This window comes from Torulaspora globosa, chromosome 3, assembly GCF_014133895.1.
Source record: "Torulaspora globosa chromosome 3, complete sequence".
NCBI lineage: Eukaryota > Fungi > Ascomycota > Saccharomycetes > Saccharomycetales > Saccharomycetaceae > Torulaspora > Torulaspora globosa.
The window spans coordinates 190,457-210,274 of NC_050729.1; the positions used below are offsets into that span (position 1 = coordinate 190,457).

Consider the following 19,818-nt stretch of genomic DNA (forward strand, 5'->3'; position numbering starts at 1 on the left):
TTCTTAGTTCATCAAGTAAGGAACTTTATAGAAAGGATCAAGCAAACCAAGCCACCTATGAGTAGCATACCAGTCAAGCTGTTGAATGAGGCTCAAGGACATATAATATCACTGGAACTGTCCACCGGTGAGACCTACCGAGGCAAATTGGTGGAAAGTGAAGATAACATGAACGTTCAATTGAGGGACGTCACAGTAACGGGTAGTGATAGCAAAGTGAGCCGAATGGACCACGTATTTATAAGAGGCTCACAGATCCGATTTGTCGTTGTACCAGATCTGCTTCAGAACGCACCATTGTTCAAGACAGGACCTCAATCGAGGCCTAATCCACCAATACGTGGGCCAAGGAAAAGATAGACCCATCTACTATTTATCAGTTGATAAATAGAGATCTAATATGTAGCATAGCAGTTTAATAGTCAATCTCACCATCCTTCTTGTAACGTCTCTCATACAATGGTTTTTCTACTATTGCGGATGAAGAACCGAGATACGTTGTTCTTGAAGTGAAGTTGCATAGCTTAAGGTCGCAGGGCAGGTGTTTTGACAAGCTCTAGAAGTCCATTTGACGGTTCATTGACAGAATGGTTTCATTTCAGACATCTGATGAGCAGCTTCTGGAGTTTTATCAGCTAAAGTCGCTGAATCCTATGACATCGTGGGACCAAGACTCCTCAGTGCTTGTGGACTTGGCTAAATGGGAAGGTGTGGAACCTGACGCTGGCAATTCGTATGATATTCTGAAAGATCTATTGTTGCAGCATCAGCAGATGAACGCCTTGGAGGCTGCTCTGTCTTCAAAAGATTTATCCCTTGACGACATCTGTGATCCACTTAGCAATCAGCAAATGCTGCCATTGCTTGATAAACTAGGTATTCCAGAAGAGGATAGATTGAAATACCTTATCAACAGCAAGAAGTTCGACGCCAAGGCCTTCCTGCGGGATGTTCACAGCGCAGACACTTTTGAACATCTTTCCCAGTCGCTGGATAACTTGGACAAGAGTTTGCAAGTGCAGTCGGAGGATTTGAAGGGGCTTGTGCAAGCAAACTTTGCCAGATATGTTAGAATCAAGAATAGGTTGGACCAAATATACGAACAATTCTCCGAAAAGTCGGGTGCCGGAGTTTCAGGCGATTCTAACGACCGATTAGAGGTCAGAGTGCTCAGTGATAAAGTGGATGAGTCAGCTAAGGCAACAACTGTGAAGCTGAAACCGGTTCTGGAGACTTCGAAGAGGATATTGAGCTACAAGGCAACCAAAACTTTCATAGAAGCGAACAGAGAGTTTTTCAACGCACCTAAGGCTATGAGACAATGCTTGGAGAAAGACGACTACAAGAATTTAACGTTCCAGTATGCCAGAGCTAAAGAGCTCTATGGGGAACTCATTCAGAATTACGATTATGAGGAGGACGAAAATGGTACAAGAAGGGCACCACTTGTGGCCAAAAAAATTATGGAGGAAGTCGAGCGCGTAATTGACTGCTATAGACAGCGGACATGGGACTGCCTAGTTACGCCTTCTGAAGGGCAGACTCAACAAGAATTCCTACCTCTGATATCCAAGCTACTGGACCTCAAAATTGACAGGAATCCCGTTACAGCGTGGATATCAAGTACAATGGATAAGTTTGAAAAAGAGCTGAATGAAGTGTCAGCTCAGCTTCATCAGAAAATGGTGAATGCACAGAAAGCAATTCTGCGAAATGGATCGGAATCCGACGATAGCTCAGCGATGGTTGATGGCGTCGATCTTTCGTACTACTTGTCCATCAGGCAAATATTTCCTGAGCTCGGAAGGTATTCTGGTGACAGATCTCAAATTTCAACGAACCAGGATCTCACCGACTCTCCCATTTTAATTGAGAGTTGGCTCATTTACGTACGATACGTCAACATGCTCGAAAGGGTCGGAACAAGATTTGCTGAGTTTTGGGAGCACGTTCAAAAGTTCTTGGACGGTACTTATCAGGCCTCACTAGTCAACGATAAAAAGAAGGACAATATCCTTGTTGGTGATCTTTCAGCTGTGGACGGAGATAAGGAGTTTTTGCATTTACAAGATATGCAGCAGAAAGATGTTCGCAACCGTGCAGATCGTTTCGTGGGTCTATTTTATGAGAAATTGAGGCTGCTTTTCCAATCATCTCAGGATTCCTTTGCGCAAGGCCAAATATCAAATAAGGAATCTGGACAACCGGAGGACTACGGTTTCATTCCTCCTCAAGCTAATGGGCTTAGCTGTTTGAGATATCTACCAAAAATGGTAGAACCGCTTTTGAGGTTGATTACCGAGTTGGCCCAGTTGGGTATTAGTTCAAACACTTTAGAGAATTCCAGAAAACTTGCGACTACCCTTATCAACCGATGTGTCGGTGCAATAGCTTCCCTGAAACTCAGAGACATCTCGAATTTCTACAAATTAGAAGATTGGACCGTCTACGAAAATGTAAGTGATCAACAAGGCAATGAGTACGGTGTTACGCAATTCCCTGAGATCGTTTTTCTATTCCAAACCTACTGCATAAAAATAACTAGAGATCTTCTGTTTGCTTTTGAGAAACTGCCAGTGTTTAACGGTATCTCAGTCGTGAGTTATCCATCAAAACAAGCATTGACGGCAACAGAAATACAACAGCTCATATCAATGGAAGCCGTCCTTGAAGCAATACTCAAAAATGCAGCAAAAGATAAGAACAACCCCAGAAACGCCCACACTATATTAACTTTGACGAATTTGCAGTACATTAGGGAGGTTTCATTTCCGAATATTCTACAACAGTTCGACGAAGCCTTTGAATTGAATCTGACAGAGAAAAATTTGGAACTATTTACACTTCTTTCCAAGATGGAGTCTTCCATTCTTGGTAACTACCTGTCTGAACTGAAGATTAATATAAGAGATATTTTGGAGCAAAGATTCAATGAGGTCAACTGGGCAACGCACACTTCAAACTCCTTTAGGGCAGGAGACTACATTATAGAAGTCTTGATGCTCCTTATTACGATCCACAGTGAGTGCTCTAGGGTAGGCCCGCAGCTAATAAGCAGAATTTTGAAAGAAAGTCAGATTTTCATATCTAAATATCTGTTTGAGGCCTTCAAACCATACATTGGAAATCTATCATCAGACGGTCTATTACAGGTAACGGTTGATTTGGAATTTTTCCGCAAGGTTTTAGGAACTCTCCTTGAGAAGGATACTGAGATCACTTTAACAGCATGCCTACAGAATTGTTTTCAGAATAACATTGATAGGATGGCTAGATGCATCAAAGAAACTGAGCCAATAGTTAGCGCAAACCTAACACGCACCAGCACCCAATTTGCTGCATTCAAATAAACACCATCAACACCAGCATTTCGGGTCATTGTAGGTTCAATCGAGCAAAGAGGGCATTACCTGTCTAAAACTGAAAGATATAATGTGGGATTACACTATAGTCTCAAGGTTCTGGCGATCCTCTTCAAGACGCATTAGTACATGTTTTATAGTATTGATACCTAATGGTTCAAACATCAAATTGCAGCAGGGCTGTATCGCTCGCAACTCTGTATCTGTACAGCACCGTCTTTACTCGGAGCTGCTGCTGTTTAGAATAGCGGAAGTGTTGTGCAAACCAATTCGACAGAAATCATCAATGTCAATGCGAACTTGTCGATTTATGTCGCTCAATTCAGCAAAAATACTATTGATGTCCTTTTGAAGCCTCTGGGACTCGTTGATCAGATCAGCTATCGATTGTTCTTTCTGATCCGATAACGAGGATATATCTGACCTTGTCAGGTTTCCGTTTTCGCTGACACCATTGCTCACTTGAGTGTTACTGTCTACTTCGCTCAGCTTAGCTGATGGGTCCATCTTGTTTCTAAGCAGGGTCTTTCTAGTTGCTGTGCGTGGTGAATCAGAGCGGTTTGTTATCATCCATTGATTAGGAAGGTAGAACATGAAATTTTAATTCAGTCACTTGATATGCTACATTATATGTAATTACAGTCAAGAGTAGTGTTCCCCATGCTTCTTCAGTGAAATTGTATTGTACAATGGATAAAGATCGGTCGCATTAGACCCAACTTGATTCTCGTTCTTGAGAGCCGCAGCAAGAGCCTTTTCAAACGTTTGGCATTTCGGGATGTTTACTTTGAAGAGGCCTGTATCTGCTTCGCGGGTGACAAATTCTACCAGTCTGCCATTGCCGGAGGAATGAGTGTCGAGCGTGACGATGAACTCATCGTTGGCCTCAGACAATGATACCACATTGCTAGGGAACTCTATGATCTCCATTAATGTCAGAGATCCCGTCTCAGGACAAACGTCCAACAACACAATACATTTGGTTGCTTCGACGAAAAATGCCACGCAGTGTGCATTGCTACTGGACACTACTTTTGACACGGCATACTCTATAACATCTTTCTCGTCGTTCTGGAATCTTTCTGCTGCCAAGTGAGCATTCGTCAAATACGGCTTTATCAGACCGCTATAATTAAACTGTGAAAGTTGAGTGCCCTTTTTCCAGTCCCAGGCGTATATGCTGTCATCGCCGCCAGCACTGAACAGCAGGCTTGAATTCCAGCTTGGACAGCACATCGAAGAAATGAACTGTTTGTGACCGAATAACCACTTATCCACAATGAAGCACTGAGGATAATGGGAAATCTTGATATGCTCGTCTCTATCGCTGGTGATTACAAACCTATGACCAGCCGAGTCCTTCGCCATGATGATGTCGGTCAACATGGATACATGGCCCAAAATGGGTTGCGATTCCTCGCCACTTGCAAGAACCTGACCAGAAATCGACATCTGGTGCACGTCTCCGAACTTATCCGCGATAGCAATGGTGTCGCCGTCGTCGCCGATGGCTATCGCATTCGGCCTTTTGGGAAACGGTTGTCTTTTCACGAGCTTCAAACACTCTGGATTATTATAGTCAATTTCGAATACCAATACTGATTTATCTGAATCTGCACACGCGATTAACTTGGACTCGTCGGGAGTTAGAGTCAAGTTCCTGATCTGCAAAGAGAATGCCGATCCGACAGCTGGCGAATCTGCCTTTTTGACAGCTTCACCCTTGTTACTCTTCAATTTCTTCACGCCATCCTGTTGGCTATCAGTCTCAAACAGAGTGTCAGTCCATCTTCCAGCTTGCTCGAATTCGCCTTTCTGCTGCTTGAACGCTAGGATGGTGCTTTTGACGACCAGAAAAAGCAGGGTTCCGTCACTATTTGAAACACTGCATTGCAATGGATAAGAAGACATCTCAAGTTCAGAGAGACCAATATCAACCTTTAGTTGCTCCAACAATTATTCATATCATCGAACTTTAGTACTAGGTATCTGAAATTTTTTTTTTCAGTCCGACTACGGGGTCCTTAGAAACCTCATCGCCGGACACTTCTTCAACCAAATCGAATTGAGAGTATTGAGCAGGCAATTTAGGCAACTATTCTGAGCCATTCAGTTCCGTGACATGGTGGAACCAATTCAGTCGATTTAAAACCTCCGCTAAGCTTAAAATTGCGCTCGGTTATGTCTCTATTGTGCGGCGACTCACTTCAGAAAGGTCGGTGAGTAAGAAAAAAGCGCCTGAATGAAAAATTTAGTTGCGATGATGTGCAAAGATAACCATCAAACAGAGCTATCATCGGGCTATTATGTCGAATTCGAGCAGCATTGATGGACATAAACTCATAAACAACGGCTGGTTCACGGAAATCAGTGATAAACACTTCCCGGGTCAGGGACTCTCTTTGAAGGTTGAAGAAGTGCTGCACCACTCACAGAGCGAATTCCAGGATATTTTGGTCTTTAGAAGCAGTACTTTTGGCAATGTCCTGGTCTTGGATGGAATAATTCAGTGCAGCGAGAGGGATGAATTCGCCTACCAGGAGATGATCAGCCATGTGCCGTTGTTTGCTCATCGCGAGCCCAAGAGAGTGTTGGTTATCGGTGGAGGAGATGGTGGAGTGATCAGAGAGGTGGTCAAACATGCGTGTGTGAAGTCGGTAGATCTGGTTGAAATAGACAGCACTGTCATTGAGCTGTCCAGGAGATATTTGCCGCATATGTCATGCGCTCTGGACAACAGTAAGGTGAAAATTCATTTGCGCGATGGGTTCCAGTTCTTGCGAGACATTGGCCATGCCCAGGATGAAGAGAAATACGATGTCATCATCACAGACTCCTCAGATCCGGATGGTCCTGCTGAAGCGTTCTTCCAAAAAGAGTACTTCCAGTTGTTGAACAACGCGCTGAACGAGACCGGGATATTAATTGCTCAAGCATCGGAAAACGTATGGCTAGACATAGCGTATCTCAGCGGCTTAATGAAAATAGCCCGGTCAGTGTTTCAAAACACTGAGTACTGCTACACTACGGTTCCGACATATACTTCGGGCCAATTGGGCCTCATAGTGTGCGCCAAGAACGAGGCTCTAGATTTAAAAAACCCTTGTCGCATGCCAACCCCGGATGAACAAACACAGTTGATGTATTATAACCCCGAGATACACTTTGCGTCCTTCATATTGCCCACCTGGGCCGAGAACCTGATCAACCAAAGTAGCCCTTAAGCTGGCAGAGTATCAATCCTTGCATATAGATGTCCATACGGCGCCTCCGATCTTACCCAAATATGCTGTCTATGACAGACTTTGATTTCTTCTTTTTTTTCTTTGAAACCTTCTTGCTTGGCAATAAGGTTTCCGTAACAGTAACGGCATTGCGCGTGGTAGCTTGAACTGGCGCCTCAATGATCTCCTCGCCTATCTCCTCCATTCCTGGATATGGCTGGTTTTCCCCCAATGACACAGGAATCTTCCGTGCTTTGATCGATATTGTCCTATCGAGACACCCAACATCCTGGAATCTGATCCGGAAGAGAGCCAGAACTAGCTTGTAAGTAGAGAACACCCTGCTCAGTAAACCAATCAATGTTACACCGAGTGTGACGAACTGTCCCAGGGCTATGACGCCATTGAAATCGTGATAGGTCTTGGATAGCTGTCGCTTGTTGAAATCGTTCATCAGTTTGTACAACCTAATCACCTCTTCAGTTTTCTCGACCGATGGTTTCTGCAAAATCTCCAGTACCTGACCACAGTTCCTCTTCATCATGTTGAGTCGTTTCCACCACACCGACCTTCTATGCTGGTTTTTATTCCTATGCCAGACGAGATGAAGTAACAGAAACTCCTTCCGCAGCTGCAGAAAGAGATCTCTTTGGCTATTCACCTTATCGTTTCCTTCCATTGTCCTCCCTGTGTTGTATTCTGAAGAGCTATCTCATCGCTCACAGTTTTTCAACCATATACTCATTGACTGACAGCCATATCTCGTTGAACAACCCAATAAGCTGGGAGTGAGCAAATACTGACGAGGGCAAGCCATAGTAATGCTAAGAGATCGAATGAGGCTTTCTAGGTTTGCTGGTCCTTCAAAATTTCGGTTCTCTGTAGATCTTCAAGGCCTAAAGCACACCTTTATCTATGAAAAACAGTTCATCACTCCTTAACATTGGATGGAAGCCACTAGTCCAGAGCTGAACGTCTAGATGTCATATCAGAGACCGCCAATGCCACTTCCTGACGATGAACCATCTCTGCTGCAGCATATACAATCGTCTAAGGTAGCTCCCCCTTTGCCACCTCGAGGCTTAGAAGGTGATCGTCCTCCACCACTTCCTGTGCGAAAAGAGACAACTCGCCGAGGAGTTGCTCAAGTGCCATTCACTACTGCAACCAGCACGATAGACTTGAATGGTATCCTTCCCAGTGGTCCTCCTTTAGATGTGTTTTCGAGGGTTGGTCATGAAGTGCCATTGCCGCCGATGGCGAGACAGGACAGCCCGCCCGTACAGACCAACAAGTTTTACGGCAACATGTTGCTAGGAAATCAAGCGAATGCTGTGTGGACACATCCTTACTCTTTATGGTATGCAAGAGATTCGAACTTCTTTGGAATGGCAGTGTCTCATACTACTTCTTCGCAGCGCGTCTACGGATCTGGCACTCCGCCACAGTACTTCTTCAATCCAATTGGCATCAAGTCGTTTGTCTTCTCTTCGGCAGAGTTCGAGGGGCCCGGCGATCTATCGCTAAAACTTGGCTCTCCCAAGCATATGTCAGTGCAAGTTTATCTACACAAGAATGACGAACAATACGTACACTTTCCTCTGTTGCAGGGAATGGGGTTTGTGAGTGCTGTATACGTCAACATGCAACCAAAGATCCAATCTGCGGTTGGATTTCGCCGCTTTGAAAGCGCTCAAATTCTTGGAAGCACGCAAAAATATAATGTACTGCTCGAGGATAACCGCAAATGGACCGTGTACGTGACCCCCGCGCCAGGCCAACCTCTAAGCTTTGAATTGCAAGGCGGAAACACTGTCCTGGGATCACATCGCGTCTCGCAATGTCTCATTCAAATTGTGGCAGACGACTCTTCAGCTATCGACCAAGCTGCCGGATGCTATCCCACTGACTGCTCGCTTGCTTGTTCTGTTGCGGGCGGCACTGGCACTTACAAACTAACTTATCAACTGGCCGGTAGCTCAGTGAGTGGAAAAACATTGATGTACGCGCTGCCACATCATGTCAGCAGTTTCTGTAAACCGATGACTTCTAAACTGATAGAATCTAAACTGGATTCTACGGTATGTGGTCAAATGACGGGTCTTATCACCGATGTGTTCGAAATGACCGTGAGTGTTCCCAATGTGGGGTTCTTTCCAGCTACCACTATTCCAGGTAAAAATAATCCTCCACAGTACTCTGCTGATGTCTTGGAGGCAATCAAAAAAGCAGCATCTTCGGAGGTAAACGGGGATGTGATCAACGAATCGAATCTCAACTCTATGTACTTTTCCGGTAAAGTACTGGCTAAATATGCCTGGGTACTGTATTGCTGCTGTTACATTATCAATGACAGCGCCTTGGTTTCTCAACTCCTTCCAAAGCTGAAAGGCGCCATGGGCAGATTCGTCGGCAACAGCCAGATTTTGCCGTTGAGATATGATAAAACATGGGGAGGCCTTATATCTTCGGGAACACCTTCTGACGATTTTGGTAACTCTTACTACAATGACCATCACTTTCACTACAGTTACCATGTAATCACCGCGGCCATCTTGTCGATAGTCGACCGAGATGCCGGAGAGAATAGTTGGCTTACCGAAAACAGGGAGTGGGTAGAAAATCTCTTGAGGGATTACGCCAACCCTTCGGAATATGACAGCTACTTCCCAGCCTTCAGGTCGTTCGACTGGTTTAATGGCCATTCGTGGGCCAAAGGGCTGTTTGAAAGCGGAGATGGCAAAGATGAAGAATCGAGTTCTGAAGACGTCAACGCGTCCTACGCTATCAAACTTTGGGGGCTGGCTACACACAACCAATCACTTATTGCCTTGGGTGACATTCAACTGGGAATATTGAACACTTCATTGAACTCGTATTTCCTCTATTCGGATGACAACAAAATCATGCCTCCATCTTTTATTCCCAACAAGGTCAGTGGTATCCTTTTCGAAAACAAGATAGATCACACAACATATTTTGGAACCAATTTGGAGTACATTCAAATGATACATGCCATACCAATAACTCCGGCCTCTTCGTTTGTCAGACATCCTACTTTCGTTCAAGAGGAATGGGACCAAAAGCTGGCTCCCATAGTTGCCCAAGTTCAAGATGGTTGGAAAGGCGTCATGCTTCTAAATCTTGCTTTATGCAATCCTAAGGCTTCCTACGACTTCTTCAACAGCTCGTCTTTCACGTCTGCCTATTTGGATAATGGCCAAAGCTTAACGTGGTCACTAGCTTACTCTGGCGCCTTCCTATGAGCATGACAATTTAATATAGCTGGCCAACAATGCTTTCGACGACAATCATCAATTACCTTCATTATTAGAGTTAAATCAGCAATTTGGCTTCGTTTACTTTAAACAACACTACCGTAATAGATGACTTCAATTGCTTGGTAGAATTCGATCTCTCAGGGAATCAACTCAATGAACCGTTAAAGTGAAGTAAAGTCACCTTTGTTTGTTCAGTTGACTGGGGTTATTGATTCGATCCCTCACCTAGTTGACATCATTATTTGGCTCAACCGATGTCTGATTTGATCGAATTGCAAAGGGCGTACTTTCTGAATCTGATCAACGAGATTCAAACCGAGCACAACGTCAAATTTCTGGTTATTGATGAGCAAGTAGAGACTCTACTTTCCTATATTTTTGAATCTCCTCAGCAGTTGCTTCGTCATGTCACAGCAGTGGACAGGATTGACTCGCCGAACAGAAAGGGACAACCTTCGGTGGAAGTAATTTATCTTCTGAAACCGACGAAGTTCAACATCAACTGCATTGACGTAGATTTCTGCAACAGACCTCCGAAATATAAGAAATGCCACATTAGGTTTCTACCGGAAAGTGAACCGCACATTATGCGGTTCTTTGGATCTAAGAAATATATTCCGCAATATATGGCCACAATTAATGAAGCTAAGCTCTCTTTCATTCCGAAACAATCACAGGTCTTCCTGACTTCCGATATTGACAAGCCTTTACAGATATTTTTCAATAAGCAATGCTCTAATTTAATCGATAAAAACTTGCAGAAAATGCTGCAATCGCTTTTAAATTTATGCATTATCACTGGAGAGTATCCCATCATCAGGTATTCAAAACCGTCGCAGGATCAATTTAGTTTGGCACCGGGTACAGCTCTTGCTAAAAGACTGGCGTACGATTTTCAGAGCCTTCTTGACGGTTATGCTAGAGAGAACAATGATTTTCCTCCTCCTTCGTCGAGGCCGAGATCCATTCTTGTGATTACCGATAGAGCGCTGGATCCTTTTAGCCCTTTGTTGCATGATTTTAGCTACCAAGCGATGGCTTATGATGCCGTACCTGAGCTTGACATTGGCAACGACACTTATTATTATAAGGCAGAAAACGAAAAGTGCGAGATCGAGGAGAAAACAGCAAAACTTTTGGATATTTTGGATCCTGATTTGTTAGAGTTAAAAAACCAACATATCGTGGACGCTAGCGAATATCTTTCGGGTAAAATTAAAGAAATGATTGCCAAGAATCCCTTGTTGGTGGACAGATCGAATGTCAAAACGACAACGGATCTCCTTAGTGTTGTAGCTCACCTGAAAGACTTCGATGAAGAGAGGAGACGGCTAATTTTACATAGATGCTTGATTGACAGATGTTTGGAAATTAATCAAGAGAGAAAGCTTGCCCATGCAGCTGATTTGGAACAATGTTTGGCTGGATTTGGGCTCGATAGTGACGGAGAAAGATTCAAACATATTACTGACGCCTTCCTGCAGATATTAGCCAATAAAAGCTCAACTGTGACTGACAAGATACGTTATATCATAATCTATGCTCTTTATCGCGGTGGGATAATTGAGCAAGACTTCATGAAGCTTCTTTCTTTCATTGGAATTGAACCTGAACATGAATTCTTCGGTCATTTCATGCGTTTGTTCAAGAATTTCGAACAAATAGGATTTAAGCTAATCAAGGAGGAGCCACGTTCCAAGGCATTTAAGAGACAATGGTTTCACGATACAGTTACTAAGGATCCTTCGGTTTACAACAGTTCAAGGTTTATTCCAGCGGCTGGTAATATTTTATCGAGGTTAATAACAAATCCTCTCCTTGTCGATGAAGAGTCGTTCCCTTATGTGAAAGACAAACCTATTGAATTAATTAACGAAGATGCCCAAGAATCATCAAATTCGCTCGCTGGTACGAACGGTTCGAGTTCTTTGAGGAATCCTCGTCACAGGGCTGTGTGGACGAAAAACAGCTCCAGCCTTAAACGTGCGCCTCGACAAAGATTCATGTACTATATCATTGGCGGTTTAACGTACCCAGAAATCAAAGCTGCTTGCGACCAATCGGACCTTAAGAACAAGGATGTCTTTATTGGAAGTGAGGGAATAATCACTCCGCTTTCATTTATGAAAAGTGTGGAGCATTTAACGACGAATCGAAACATGCTGAATCTCAAAGATGATCAGCCGCAGAAGGAAGCCGTCCCAGCATATTTATATGAATCAGTCGCGCCTGCAGCCAAACCCGTCTCACACATGCATGTACGCAGTCACAATGAGCCGCCTAAATCAGCGCCTGTTCAGATCAACAAGCCGCCAGTCGAGAAGGAGAAGAAGAAAGGCAAATTGAGTCGATTCTTGAAATCTAGAGACAAAACCTAATAGAGATGATATGTAAATATGCATGCAGTGAAAACATCAAAATCAATGCAATCAGTACTATTTCGTAGCCTCAATCACAGTTTGTACTTTTTCGCTATAGTGTTCATCCGTTTCAAACTCTTGAGTTTTTTCTTCCTCACTTTGTCTCTATATCCCAGCCTATCTGGCTTTAATGCAGTTTTTGTTTGAGCATTTTCATGTTTCGATGGTTCAAACGCTTGCTTAGATTTGTTCTTTTGGATGCTTTGCTTGGATTTTGGCAAAGTTTGGTTCTTGACAATCGGTACCGGAGCTTTGAAGGTAGTCCTTCCTTGCTCGAAGCAGACAGCATTATTCAGTTGTTCTTGTGAAGATTCTTGCTGTAGGGTCCCGCTTGGATAGTTATTTGAGCTCGTAATATATCCGTTATTGTAGCTGCTGTTTGGCTGAGGAGGAATGCTGCGGCCTTCTGTGGCGGTGGCCGCAACGCTAGGTATATAATTGTAGGAAGCACTGCTTGGATTATATGGACCCGGAATCAACCTGGAGGATGTCGAACGGCCAATCAAAAGATCTGTGTGTGGTTTTTGAAGATTCAAAAGGTCTGGAAGTCGCATGAAGCCGAATTCTGGTAAAGAATATGCGCTGCTGCCTCCAAGAAGAGTATTAATCAGGCTTGTGCTCTGTTGAGCACTTGCTATTAAATCCACCTTTCCGGGATTCAAAGAAGTCTGAGAAGGAGAAGCCGGTCGCCAGTCACAACCTGTGCTATTCAATTGAGCTCCGCTATTGTTCAAAACCTTTTTAAGTGGTTGAAGATGAAAGCTAATCTCGGAACGATCATTAGAAACCTCGTTCGTCGATTTGGATTGGGTTTCTCTTGCATCAATCCGAGGTCGCTGTCGACCCTGCAGTTTTCCAGGATTCACATTGTCTGATTTGCTCTCTGATTTCAGAGGCTTCTTCGGGCTAGTCTTGCCCGTATGCCTTTCTGGTTGTCGTTTCGCATTTGCAGCAGATGTCCCAGCATCTCTGGTGCGAGTAAACTCTGAACCCTTGAACATTTGAGTGTGTATAGCCTTCTTATTTACCCCATTGTCTATCAAAGACTTGCTTTGGTCATTTAGTTTGCCATGTTTGGCTGCCCATTCAGTTCTCTCAGCAAATAGTATAAGCTTCAGTGCTTCGGTTCGATACTCAGTAGACGAAGTATTCATCAATTTATGCAGCCGGTAGCTCAGAAGCTATCTAAATCCTTCACTTTAAGTGACTATTTTATCAGTGTCAGTGCAATAAATGCGAATAGATGCGTCTTGAATAACCGGCGTCACAGTGAAAAATCTGAAAATTCATTAAATAAACATACATAGCTTCTACCGGTTCTTATACTGTCAAATGAAATCCAAACTTGTGTGCTGTTCCATTACAGTCAAAGATCCTTTCGACAGGAAGAAATTCGGTGTTGGCAATTGCAGGAAAATCTTGTGTGTCACTTGGATTAAAATAAAGCGTGGCCTTGTACCGGGAGTTTATGGAGTTCATGAAAATCTTCAAATCCTCAAGACAATCAGCGAATCCGGTCGTAAACTGTATCTGAGCTTGTCCGTTTGTGACCTCGACCGTGCTGACGACGCAGGAACCCTTCGCTTGCACCTTTACATGGGATATAGACTTGAGGTCCTGGATGTCTTCATCTTCGACAGGATCTACAACTGAAAGCTCTCGACAGGCCACTCCACTCCACTCGCATAGGGCATTGCGCGGCAGGCCAGAGATCTTCACAATTATTAGACTCCTTACAGGATCGTCTTCTTTATCCATCCATAGTTCGGATTCGTACTGCATCCCACCACAGTATAAAGACCAGATTTGGCTGACGATCGGAACCATAAGGTCGCTGGTGACAAAGCATGTCATGAAAAGCTGCTTCTTGGCATCTATTGTGGTTTTTATTGTATCAAAATGACGAAGAGACAGAACACCTTGCAAGACGGGCTCTCTGCTTATCATTTCCATAGAACTGGGAATCAGCGGAATTTGACCACTTAGGAAGGATATCCTGTTTTTATCTGAGTTCAGCCAAATTGCTTGAGAATAAGGTCCGATATTGCATGGCGCCCAATAAGAGCGCCCTTGCACATGTAGCCCATTTTTATTGGGGCAGATGATGATGTCATTGGCCAATCTCTTGACGGAGCCGGCCATATCGAACACGATAGAGAGCTGCAGTAGGCAATTCTTCCCTAAGGACTTTGACTCTACACAGGCTCTTGAAGGCGGTAAAGGACCGTGGCGTGATATGTCAAAGAAGCGGTTGTATATGGAATTGACAGCGGAAAAATCAGACATGGATTGGAGAACTAAGGAGCAGCTCATGGCTCTGCTAGGTTCCACTCCCATTTTATTCATGATTGAATCTAATTGATCCAAAACTTGTTGAGTTTGTTCTTCCACAGAGGCCAGCGCGGAGTTTCCTTTAAGATTTGAAATATAAAGTAACCCTTGGGCTTGAACAATTGAGATTTCTGGATTAGCCAAGGAGTCCTCAGGAGTATCCAAGTTTCTCTGCTCTCTGACCTCTTTGTTCTCGAAATTTTTCATCATAGCGAGAAGAAAGGCCCATTTATCATCAAGTAGAGGTGGGACTGGTAGCTTTCGCAGTGCTTCCTTCATGTCAGGACTCGTGTTCTTTGGTTTGAAAACGACTTCGAACTGTGTGCTATAAACACCGTTACTCTCGTCAGAATTATTTACCGTTTGGCTTACCAGCTCTAAACTACCATTCACAAAAAATGGTGCATCCAGGACCATAGTTTCAAACTCGCCACCTTCCCCACATATGTGAACCTCATACATACGGTTCAACCTCTTCATGATAGGGAAAATCTGCGGAAGAGACATGTTCAGATGAGACTGATCGAGACCTACCGCGGCAACTTTGATTATTCGAGCATCCATATTCAAACCGTCAGAAGCTCCGGTATCAGTAGCCTTAGACATCGAGCACATCTCGCTCATCAGTTCAAGCTGGTCCCTCTGCCATAAGTACGATAATACCGTCAAGTCAAGCCTTCTACATACGTCCTCAACTCTTGTTCGTTGATAAGACGATAAGATGGCTCCGACGCTAACAGCTTCCACTTCTGGGATTTCTTTCTTGATCTTGGCCAGTAAGAAGTGCAGATCTTCGATCTCGTCTTTCCTTGTGGGCGTGTAATTCATTTCTAAGTTTCTCGAGCTCCCATGCGTTATCTCTTGCCTAAAGAGAGGAATGCCAGCACATCTATCATAGTGCGAAACGACATCATGGCCTACCGTCTGAAACATATAGCTATCCAGCTCTTGTTTAGTCTCATCAGCGGGATGAAGATTGGCGAAAGCAACTAAAACATGTCCCTGCTTCAAACAATGCAGCACATTGAAACAGGAGTCTTTCCCACCAGACACAAGGGCAACGAACTTCATTGAAAGGACCACACTCTTGAAGACTTAGGGCTGATTGTGATTCCAGTCTCCATATGACTGGCAATGATCATCGCTATTAAGAACCGATCGAGAGTAGCCGGGTAATCCTACTGCAGTGGCACTGCTGATAATTCCTCCGTCAAGTACTCATTGATTAAGCTAATCAACAGGCCAATATGGCTTCTTTGAGCTGTTGGGCACTCTCTCTAGATGACTCGTTTGTTTACGTTAGAAGATGTGTAAAAAAAAAAAAAATCTCCGCGACGGGGAATTGAACCCCGATCTGGCACGCGACAAGCGCCCATTCTAACCATTAAACTATCGCGGATTGGAAATTTGTTGGAAGGAAAAAGGATTAATATGGGTATAGGCAACCTATATCGATTATATGATTCTAGAGCCGGTTATCCAGCTTGCCTACTATAGTTCCACGTAGAAGGTGGAAAAAGGATCCGGTTGGATAGTCATTAGAGAATCTTGATATCCAGGAGGTCCTGGATTCCATAAATTGAATGTGGCTTATTTAGTAATAAATTGTGTAATGACAGTAAGAAGTACTGAAGCTGCTTACGATACAGACCAACATTATAAAATGAAAGTGTCAGTAATTAAGAGCTTCGACTGTTGAGGAAGATCGACGCTAAATGACGGCGTTTAAAGCCGAATAGCTTTGTGTCTTTAGTCTGAAGAAAAGAAGCTGAGGTGCTTCAAAAGTGTCTTCGTCAACTTGATCTGCCATGAAAGTACTAGTCCTGCACGTGAAAAAGCTGGGATATGCATTAATGTATCGTGTATTTCAGCTAAACCACATAATACAACTAATTGAGTAGGCGATTAGACATTTTTTGCTTCCGTCGTACTTGAAAATAGAGACTTTAAAATGGACTTCAATAATGGTAGCCCGTTATCCGCTCTCACAGCGTCACCGTTCTCTTGCAATCTTCTCAAAAGATAGTCCTTAGTCTCCAGTGGCGGACCCCATGGAACATACTTGATGATGTTCTTAGCATCGTGGTTTTTAATCAAATCGTAAGTAACGTTGTCTGCCATCCCGAGCAATTGAGCGAGCACCACATTGCTTTTACCAGATTGCAATCCTTTCTTCTTCAGTAGATTCGTTGCTAACATTTGTGAATGGTAGTTGTGGGACGCCACCACTAAGTGGCCATAACTCGATTTCGAACCCTTTTCCAGCAAGTTTTCGATAACGGTAGTCATAACATTGTTATAGTTAAGATCAGAAGCTTCCTTCGTTGGCTGGATGATCGTGTCGCGCTTTGCTTCGGAGTGGATGTAGGCACCACGCACTAACTTGACACCCAGTTTGTAACCTTCTTCCTCAGCCCTCGCGTACTCAGCTTGCAATTCGGAGGCAGAGTCTGTTAGGTACAATTGCCAAGTACCAATGCAAGAGACGATGGGGCTATCCTTCGGATTAAACTTTTTGAAAAGCAATCTTTGTAGTTCATAGACACCACCTTTTTGCAAATCATACTTTTCTGCGTCAATAGTGGAAACGAAAAATGGGGTCTTTCTTGATGGATACTTCTTCAACAATTCTTGGTTCAGATCATAGATGACTTGTGTGATTGCGCTGCAATTTGTAACTAATTGATCGCGATGAGATTTCCATGCCTTGTCTTTAAAGTGAAGCAAGGCTTGACCCGGATTGGATACCAGCGCCGAAGGCTTCAAAGCGATATATCCCGGTGCAATATCATTGACATCAGTAGCGGTCTCCAACTGGGCCAAAATATTTGGTTTCAATACCTCATGGATAGATTTGATCGTTTCGTCAACGATATGATTGATGTCAATATTTTTAGTCCCCTCAGCATCTTCGATAGTCAAAGATAACATCATATTTGAAATTCCACGCTTTTGCAAGCTCCTCCCGCACTCTCTTACTTCCGCAAAGTTGTCGCCACCACAGTACAAGGAGGAAATCAGCCATTTCACAAGGAACATCGGCACAAAGGGAAACACTTTAATGGCTAATTCTAGAAATAACTTGTTGATGGTAACACAGCCAATAACCGCAAGCGATAACAACTCCTTCTTACTCAAAGTCTTTAAGTAAGCCACGGAACTGGGAGGCTGCATCTGATCAAGCTGGGGAAATAATCTCCTATTCTGGGCATCGAAAACGGGTGGAACTGCTCCGGCCGCGGTGTTCTTGGCTGCAGAGGTCTCAGACACATATCTCCGACCTACGGCACAGGAGCCATATATCATTGCTCTTGACGGAGCAAAACCGGAACGAAGTAAGGCACTTTTCCAGTACAACTGAGACTTCAAAGACATATAATGGTCAATATTGGATAGACTAATGTTCACTTCGCTGTGTTTGTACTTCAAGTCGAATGGTAAAGCCTAACACCGAAAGAGCAGATCCGGTTCTTTCTTGCAATTGCGGCAAGCCTTTATACTTCCTCAAACGCTCTTCCCGATATCTAGTCAGCACTATCCTGAGTGGAGACTGGTCTCACCTGGTTATCACTTCCATCAACTTGTGTATGATATAGCCTTACCTCTTATCGGGACCTCGGGAATTGAACTCCGAGAGCCAACCGGGAATCCAATGCCGAAAAATCACGTGTTAGAATGCATATACCGCTTGATCATAGTGGTTGGAACCAGTGGAATTGGGCTCTTTATGTCTTGCAAGGTAGTATTTGCTTCAACCGTAAGCGGTGTTGTGTCGCCTGTGAAGTATGCTATCAGCCTGTGTTGATGCAAGCGCGACTCGCGCATGTCCGCGGCATCGAGAAGTTGCGTTTCCCAATCGCAGAGCTCCAACTCGAGCGGATTGTCCATTCGGTCGAGCTCATCGTCCTGCAAGAAATGATCCTCTGGCTGTTCTATCCGCCTTTTCTTATGCGGCGGCTTTCCGCCATTTAGCCTGTACAGCTTCTTGATGAGAGGGAGATCTAGTTCCTCGTCTGGGTGTCCAACAGCTTCTTGTCTTGAAAGGGGCAGTCCTGTGACGGAGAAGCTTTCCAGCAGGGAAGGCACCAGGGAAGCCGTGAGAGATTTGCTCCTGAATAGCCTTCCATCCTCGTCATGCTCCAAGTCAAACTTCTTTATAGTCCTCAGTATTGTTTCGGGCAGCGTTGGGGCATCGAAACCCTCTTGTCTTAGTAAATATACGGCGTTCACGATGCTCTCCTTGGTTACTACATGAGGAAAGTACTTCTTCGGATTGGAGAAGACGATTGTGCGGTCATCCGCGTTGGCCTCCTCTTCTTGTCCTCGAAATAGAGCCGTTGGAATGCTGACTTTCTCCATGTCGGTAAGGATTGCTGTAGTCAGAAGTCGTCTAGTGTACTCGATGCAACGTTGGGTCAGGAAATCCATGGCGTCTTGCGAAAAAGGCAACGGCTGGTAACATGCTGGGGTCAGCTCCTCCGCCCTAGTTTTCGAGTATATCGGCATCCACCGCTTATTCCAGTTTTCGAAAGATATCAGGCCGCTTTCATCAGGTTCAGAATCCACGGCAGGCGTATCAGTCTCCAGCCTGACTCTCGCGCTCATTCTCTCTTCGAGGGAAACATAAAACTCATCCATCTCGTAGGCAATCGGTAGCTCAGCTCTCGACAGTATTCGGCGGAAGCTTCCTCCCAACGTCTTCAGACGGTTCAGGTTTTCTTTAAGAACCCTGTAGTACACAAGAATCTCGAATTTGGACTTCGAAGGTAGCCTCTCCCGCCATTCATCCAATCCGTGAATCGAGTAGCGAGAGAGGCAATGGAAGAACATAATCTTTTCAGCTACGCTCCAAAAGCTCCCCATCGATCCACCATTGTCACCGTCTCTCCTAGGTGTCTCCTCTTGGTACTCTTCGGCTGTCTGGTAGCGCTCGTCGTCGTAACTGTCGGCCGCATCGTCAGACTCAGACTCGGACTCCAGCTCCGAAACCGAAGCAGTGTCCTCTGTTTTCTTATTATCTTCGAACCAGCTAACCTTACTGTCGATATGAATGTGCGATCCTTCTAACTCATAGTCGTTGCTGGCGTACGGGTCAAGAAATTGCTTCACTTCCTCGTTAAAAACATCAAAATAGTCAGCTAATAAATCTCGACTCTTCTTCTCATTGACCATCCCATCAATTGGCCTCAGAAGCGGCTAA

The 19,818-nt window shown here is 44.2% G+C and overlaps 12 protein-coding genes and 1 non-coding gene across 13 annotated transcripts; 5 read left to right on the forward strand and 8 right to left on the reverse strand.

The window, feature by feature from the left end:
• Positions 1–57: 57 nt before the first annotated feature.
• Positions 58–360, forward strand: SMD3 (mRNA splicing protein SMD3; the record flags this gene model as incomplete). Its single annotated transcript, XM_037282711.1, has 1 exon — positions 58–360. The coding sequence occupies one exon, from the start codon at positions 58–60 to the stop codon at positions 358–360; it is 303 nt and encodes a 100-aa protein (XP_037138606.1).
• Positions 361–587: 227 nt separating this feature from the next.
• Positions 588–3,350, forward strand: SEC5 (exocyst subunit SEC5; the record flags this gene model as incomplete). The annotated part of the gene is made up of 1 exon (XM_037282712.1): positions 588–3,350. The coding sequence occupies one exon, from the start codon at positions 588–590 to the stop codon at positions 3,348–3,350; it is 2,763 nt and encodes a 920-aa protein (XP_037138607.1).
• Positions 3,351–3,581: 231 nt separating this feature from the next.
• HG536_0C01000 (uncharacterized protein) lies at positions 3,582–3,956 on the reverse strand (the record flags this gene model as incomplete). Its single annotated transcript, XM_037282713.1, has 1 exon — positions 3,582–3,956. One exon carries the CDS (start codon positions 3,954–3,956, stop codon positions 3,582–3,584), a length of 375 nt encoding a protein of 124 aa, XP_037138608.1.
• A 48-nt stretch (positions 3,957–4,004) lies between these two features.
• On the reverse strand, positions 4,005–5,273 carry TRM82 (Trm82p; the record flags this gene model as incomplete). Its single annotated transcript, XM_037282714.1, has 1 exon — positions 4,005–5,273. One exon carries the CDS (start codon positions 5,271–5,273, stop codon positions 4,005–4,007), a length of 1,269 nt encoding a protein of 422 aa, XP_037138609.1.
• Positions 5,274–5,668: 395 nt separating this feature from the next.
• SPE4 (spermine synthase) lies at positions 5,669–6,586 on the forward strand (the record flags this gene model as incomplete). The annotated part of the gene is made up of 1 exon (XM_037282715.1): positions 5,669–6,586. The coding sequence occupies one exon, from the start codon at positions 5,669–5,671 to the stop codon at positions 6,584–6,586; it is 918 nt and encodes a 305-aa protein (XP_037138610.1).
• A 52-nt stretch (positions 6,587–6,638) lies between these two features.
• On the reverse strand, positions 6,639–7,265 carry RMP1 (Rmp1p; the record flags this gene model as incomplete). Its single annotated transcript, XM_037282716.1, has 1 exon — positions 6,639–7,265. One exon carries the CDS (start codon positions 7,263–7,265, stop codon positions 6,639–6,641), a length of 627 nt encoding a protein of 208 aa, XP_037138611.1.
• Positions 7,266–7,566: 301 nt separating this feature from the next.
• Positions 7,567–9,852, forward strand: ACF2 (endo-1,3(4)-beta-glucanase; the record flags this gene model as incomplete). Its single annotated transcript, XM_037282717.1, has 1 exon — positions 7,567–9,852. One exon carries the CDS (start codon positions 7,567–7,569, stop codon positions 9,850–9,852), a length of 2,286 nt encoding a protein of 761 aa, XP_037138612.1.
• A 269-nt stretch (positions 9,853–10,121) lies between these two features.
• On the forward strand, positions 10,122–12,245 carry SEC1 (Sec1p; the record flags this gene model as incomplete). The annotated part of the gene is made up of 1 exon (XM_037282718.1): positions 10,122–12,245. One exon carries the CDS (start codon positions 10,122–10,124, stop codon positions 12,243–12,245), a length of 2,124 nt encoding a protein of 707 aa, XP_037138613.1.
• Positions 12,246–12,319: 74 nt separating this feature from the next.
• HG536_0C01060 (uncharacterized protein) lies at positions 12,320–13,441 on the reverse strand (the record flags this gene model as incomplete). The annotated part of the gene is made up of 1 exon (XM_037282719.1): positions 12,320–13,441. The coding sequence occupies one exon, from the start codon at positions 13,439–13,441 to the stop codon at positions 12,320–12,322; it is 1,122 nt and encodes a 373-aa protein (XP_037138614.1).
• Positions 13,442–13,607: 166 nt separating this feature from the next.
• Positions 13,608–15,689, reverse strand: DPH6 (diphthine--ammonia ligase; the record flags this gene model as incomplete). The annotated part of the gene is made up of 1 exon (XM_037282720.1): positions 13,608–15,689. The coding sequence occupies one exon, from the start codon at positions 15,687–15,689 to the stop codon at positions 13,608–13,610; it is 2,082 nt and encodes a 693-aa protein (XP_037138615.1).
• A 256-nt stretch (positions 15,690–15,945) lies between these two features.
• HG536_0Ctrna2D lies at positions 15,946–16,017 on the reverse strand. Its single transcript has one exon. It is a non-coding gene; the product is annotated as a tRNA-Asp (tRNA).
• A 506-nt stretch (positions 16,018–16,523) lies between these two features.
• Positions 16,524–17,993, reverse strand: PUT1 (proline dehydrogenase; the record flags this gene model as incomplete). Its single annotated transcript, XM_037282721.1, has 1 exon — positions 16,524–17,993. The coding sequence occupies one exon, from the start codon at positions 17,991–17,993 to the stop codon at positions 16,524–16,526; it is 1,470 nt and encodes a 489-aa protein (XP_037138616.1).
• Positions 17,994–18,281: 288 nt separating this feature from the next.
• RRN5 (Rrn5p) lies at positions 18,282–19,790 on the reverse strand (the record flags this gene model as incomplete). Its single annotated transcript, XM_037282722.1, has 1 exon — positions 18,282–19,790. The coding sequence occupies one exon, from the start codon at positions 19,788–19,790 to the stop codon at positions 18,282–18,284; it is 1,509 nt and encodes a 502-aa protein (XP_037138617.1).
• Positions 19,791–19,818: the final 28 nt, after the last annotated feature.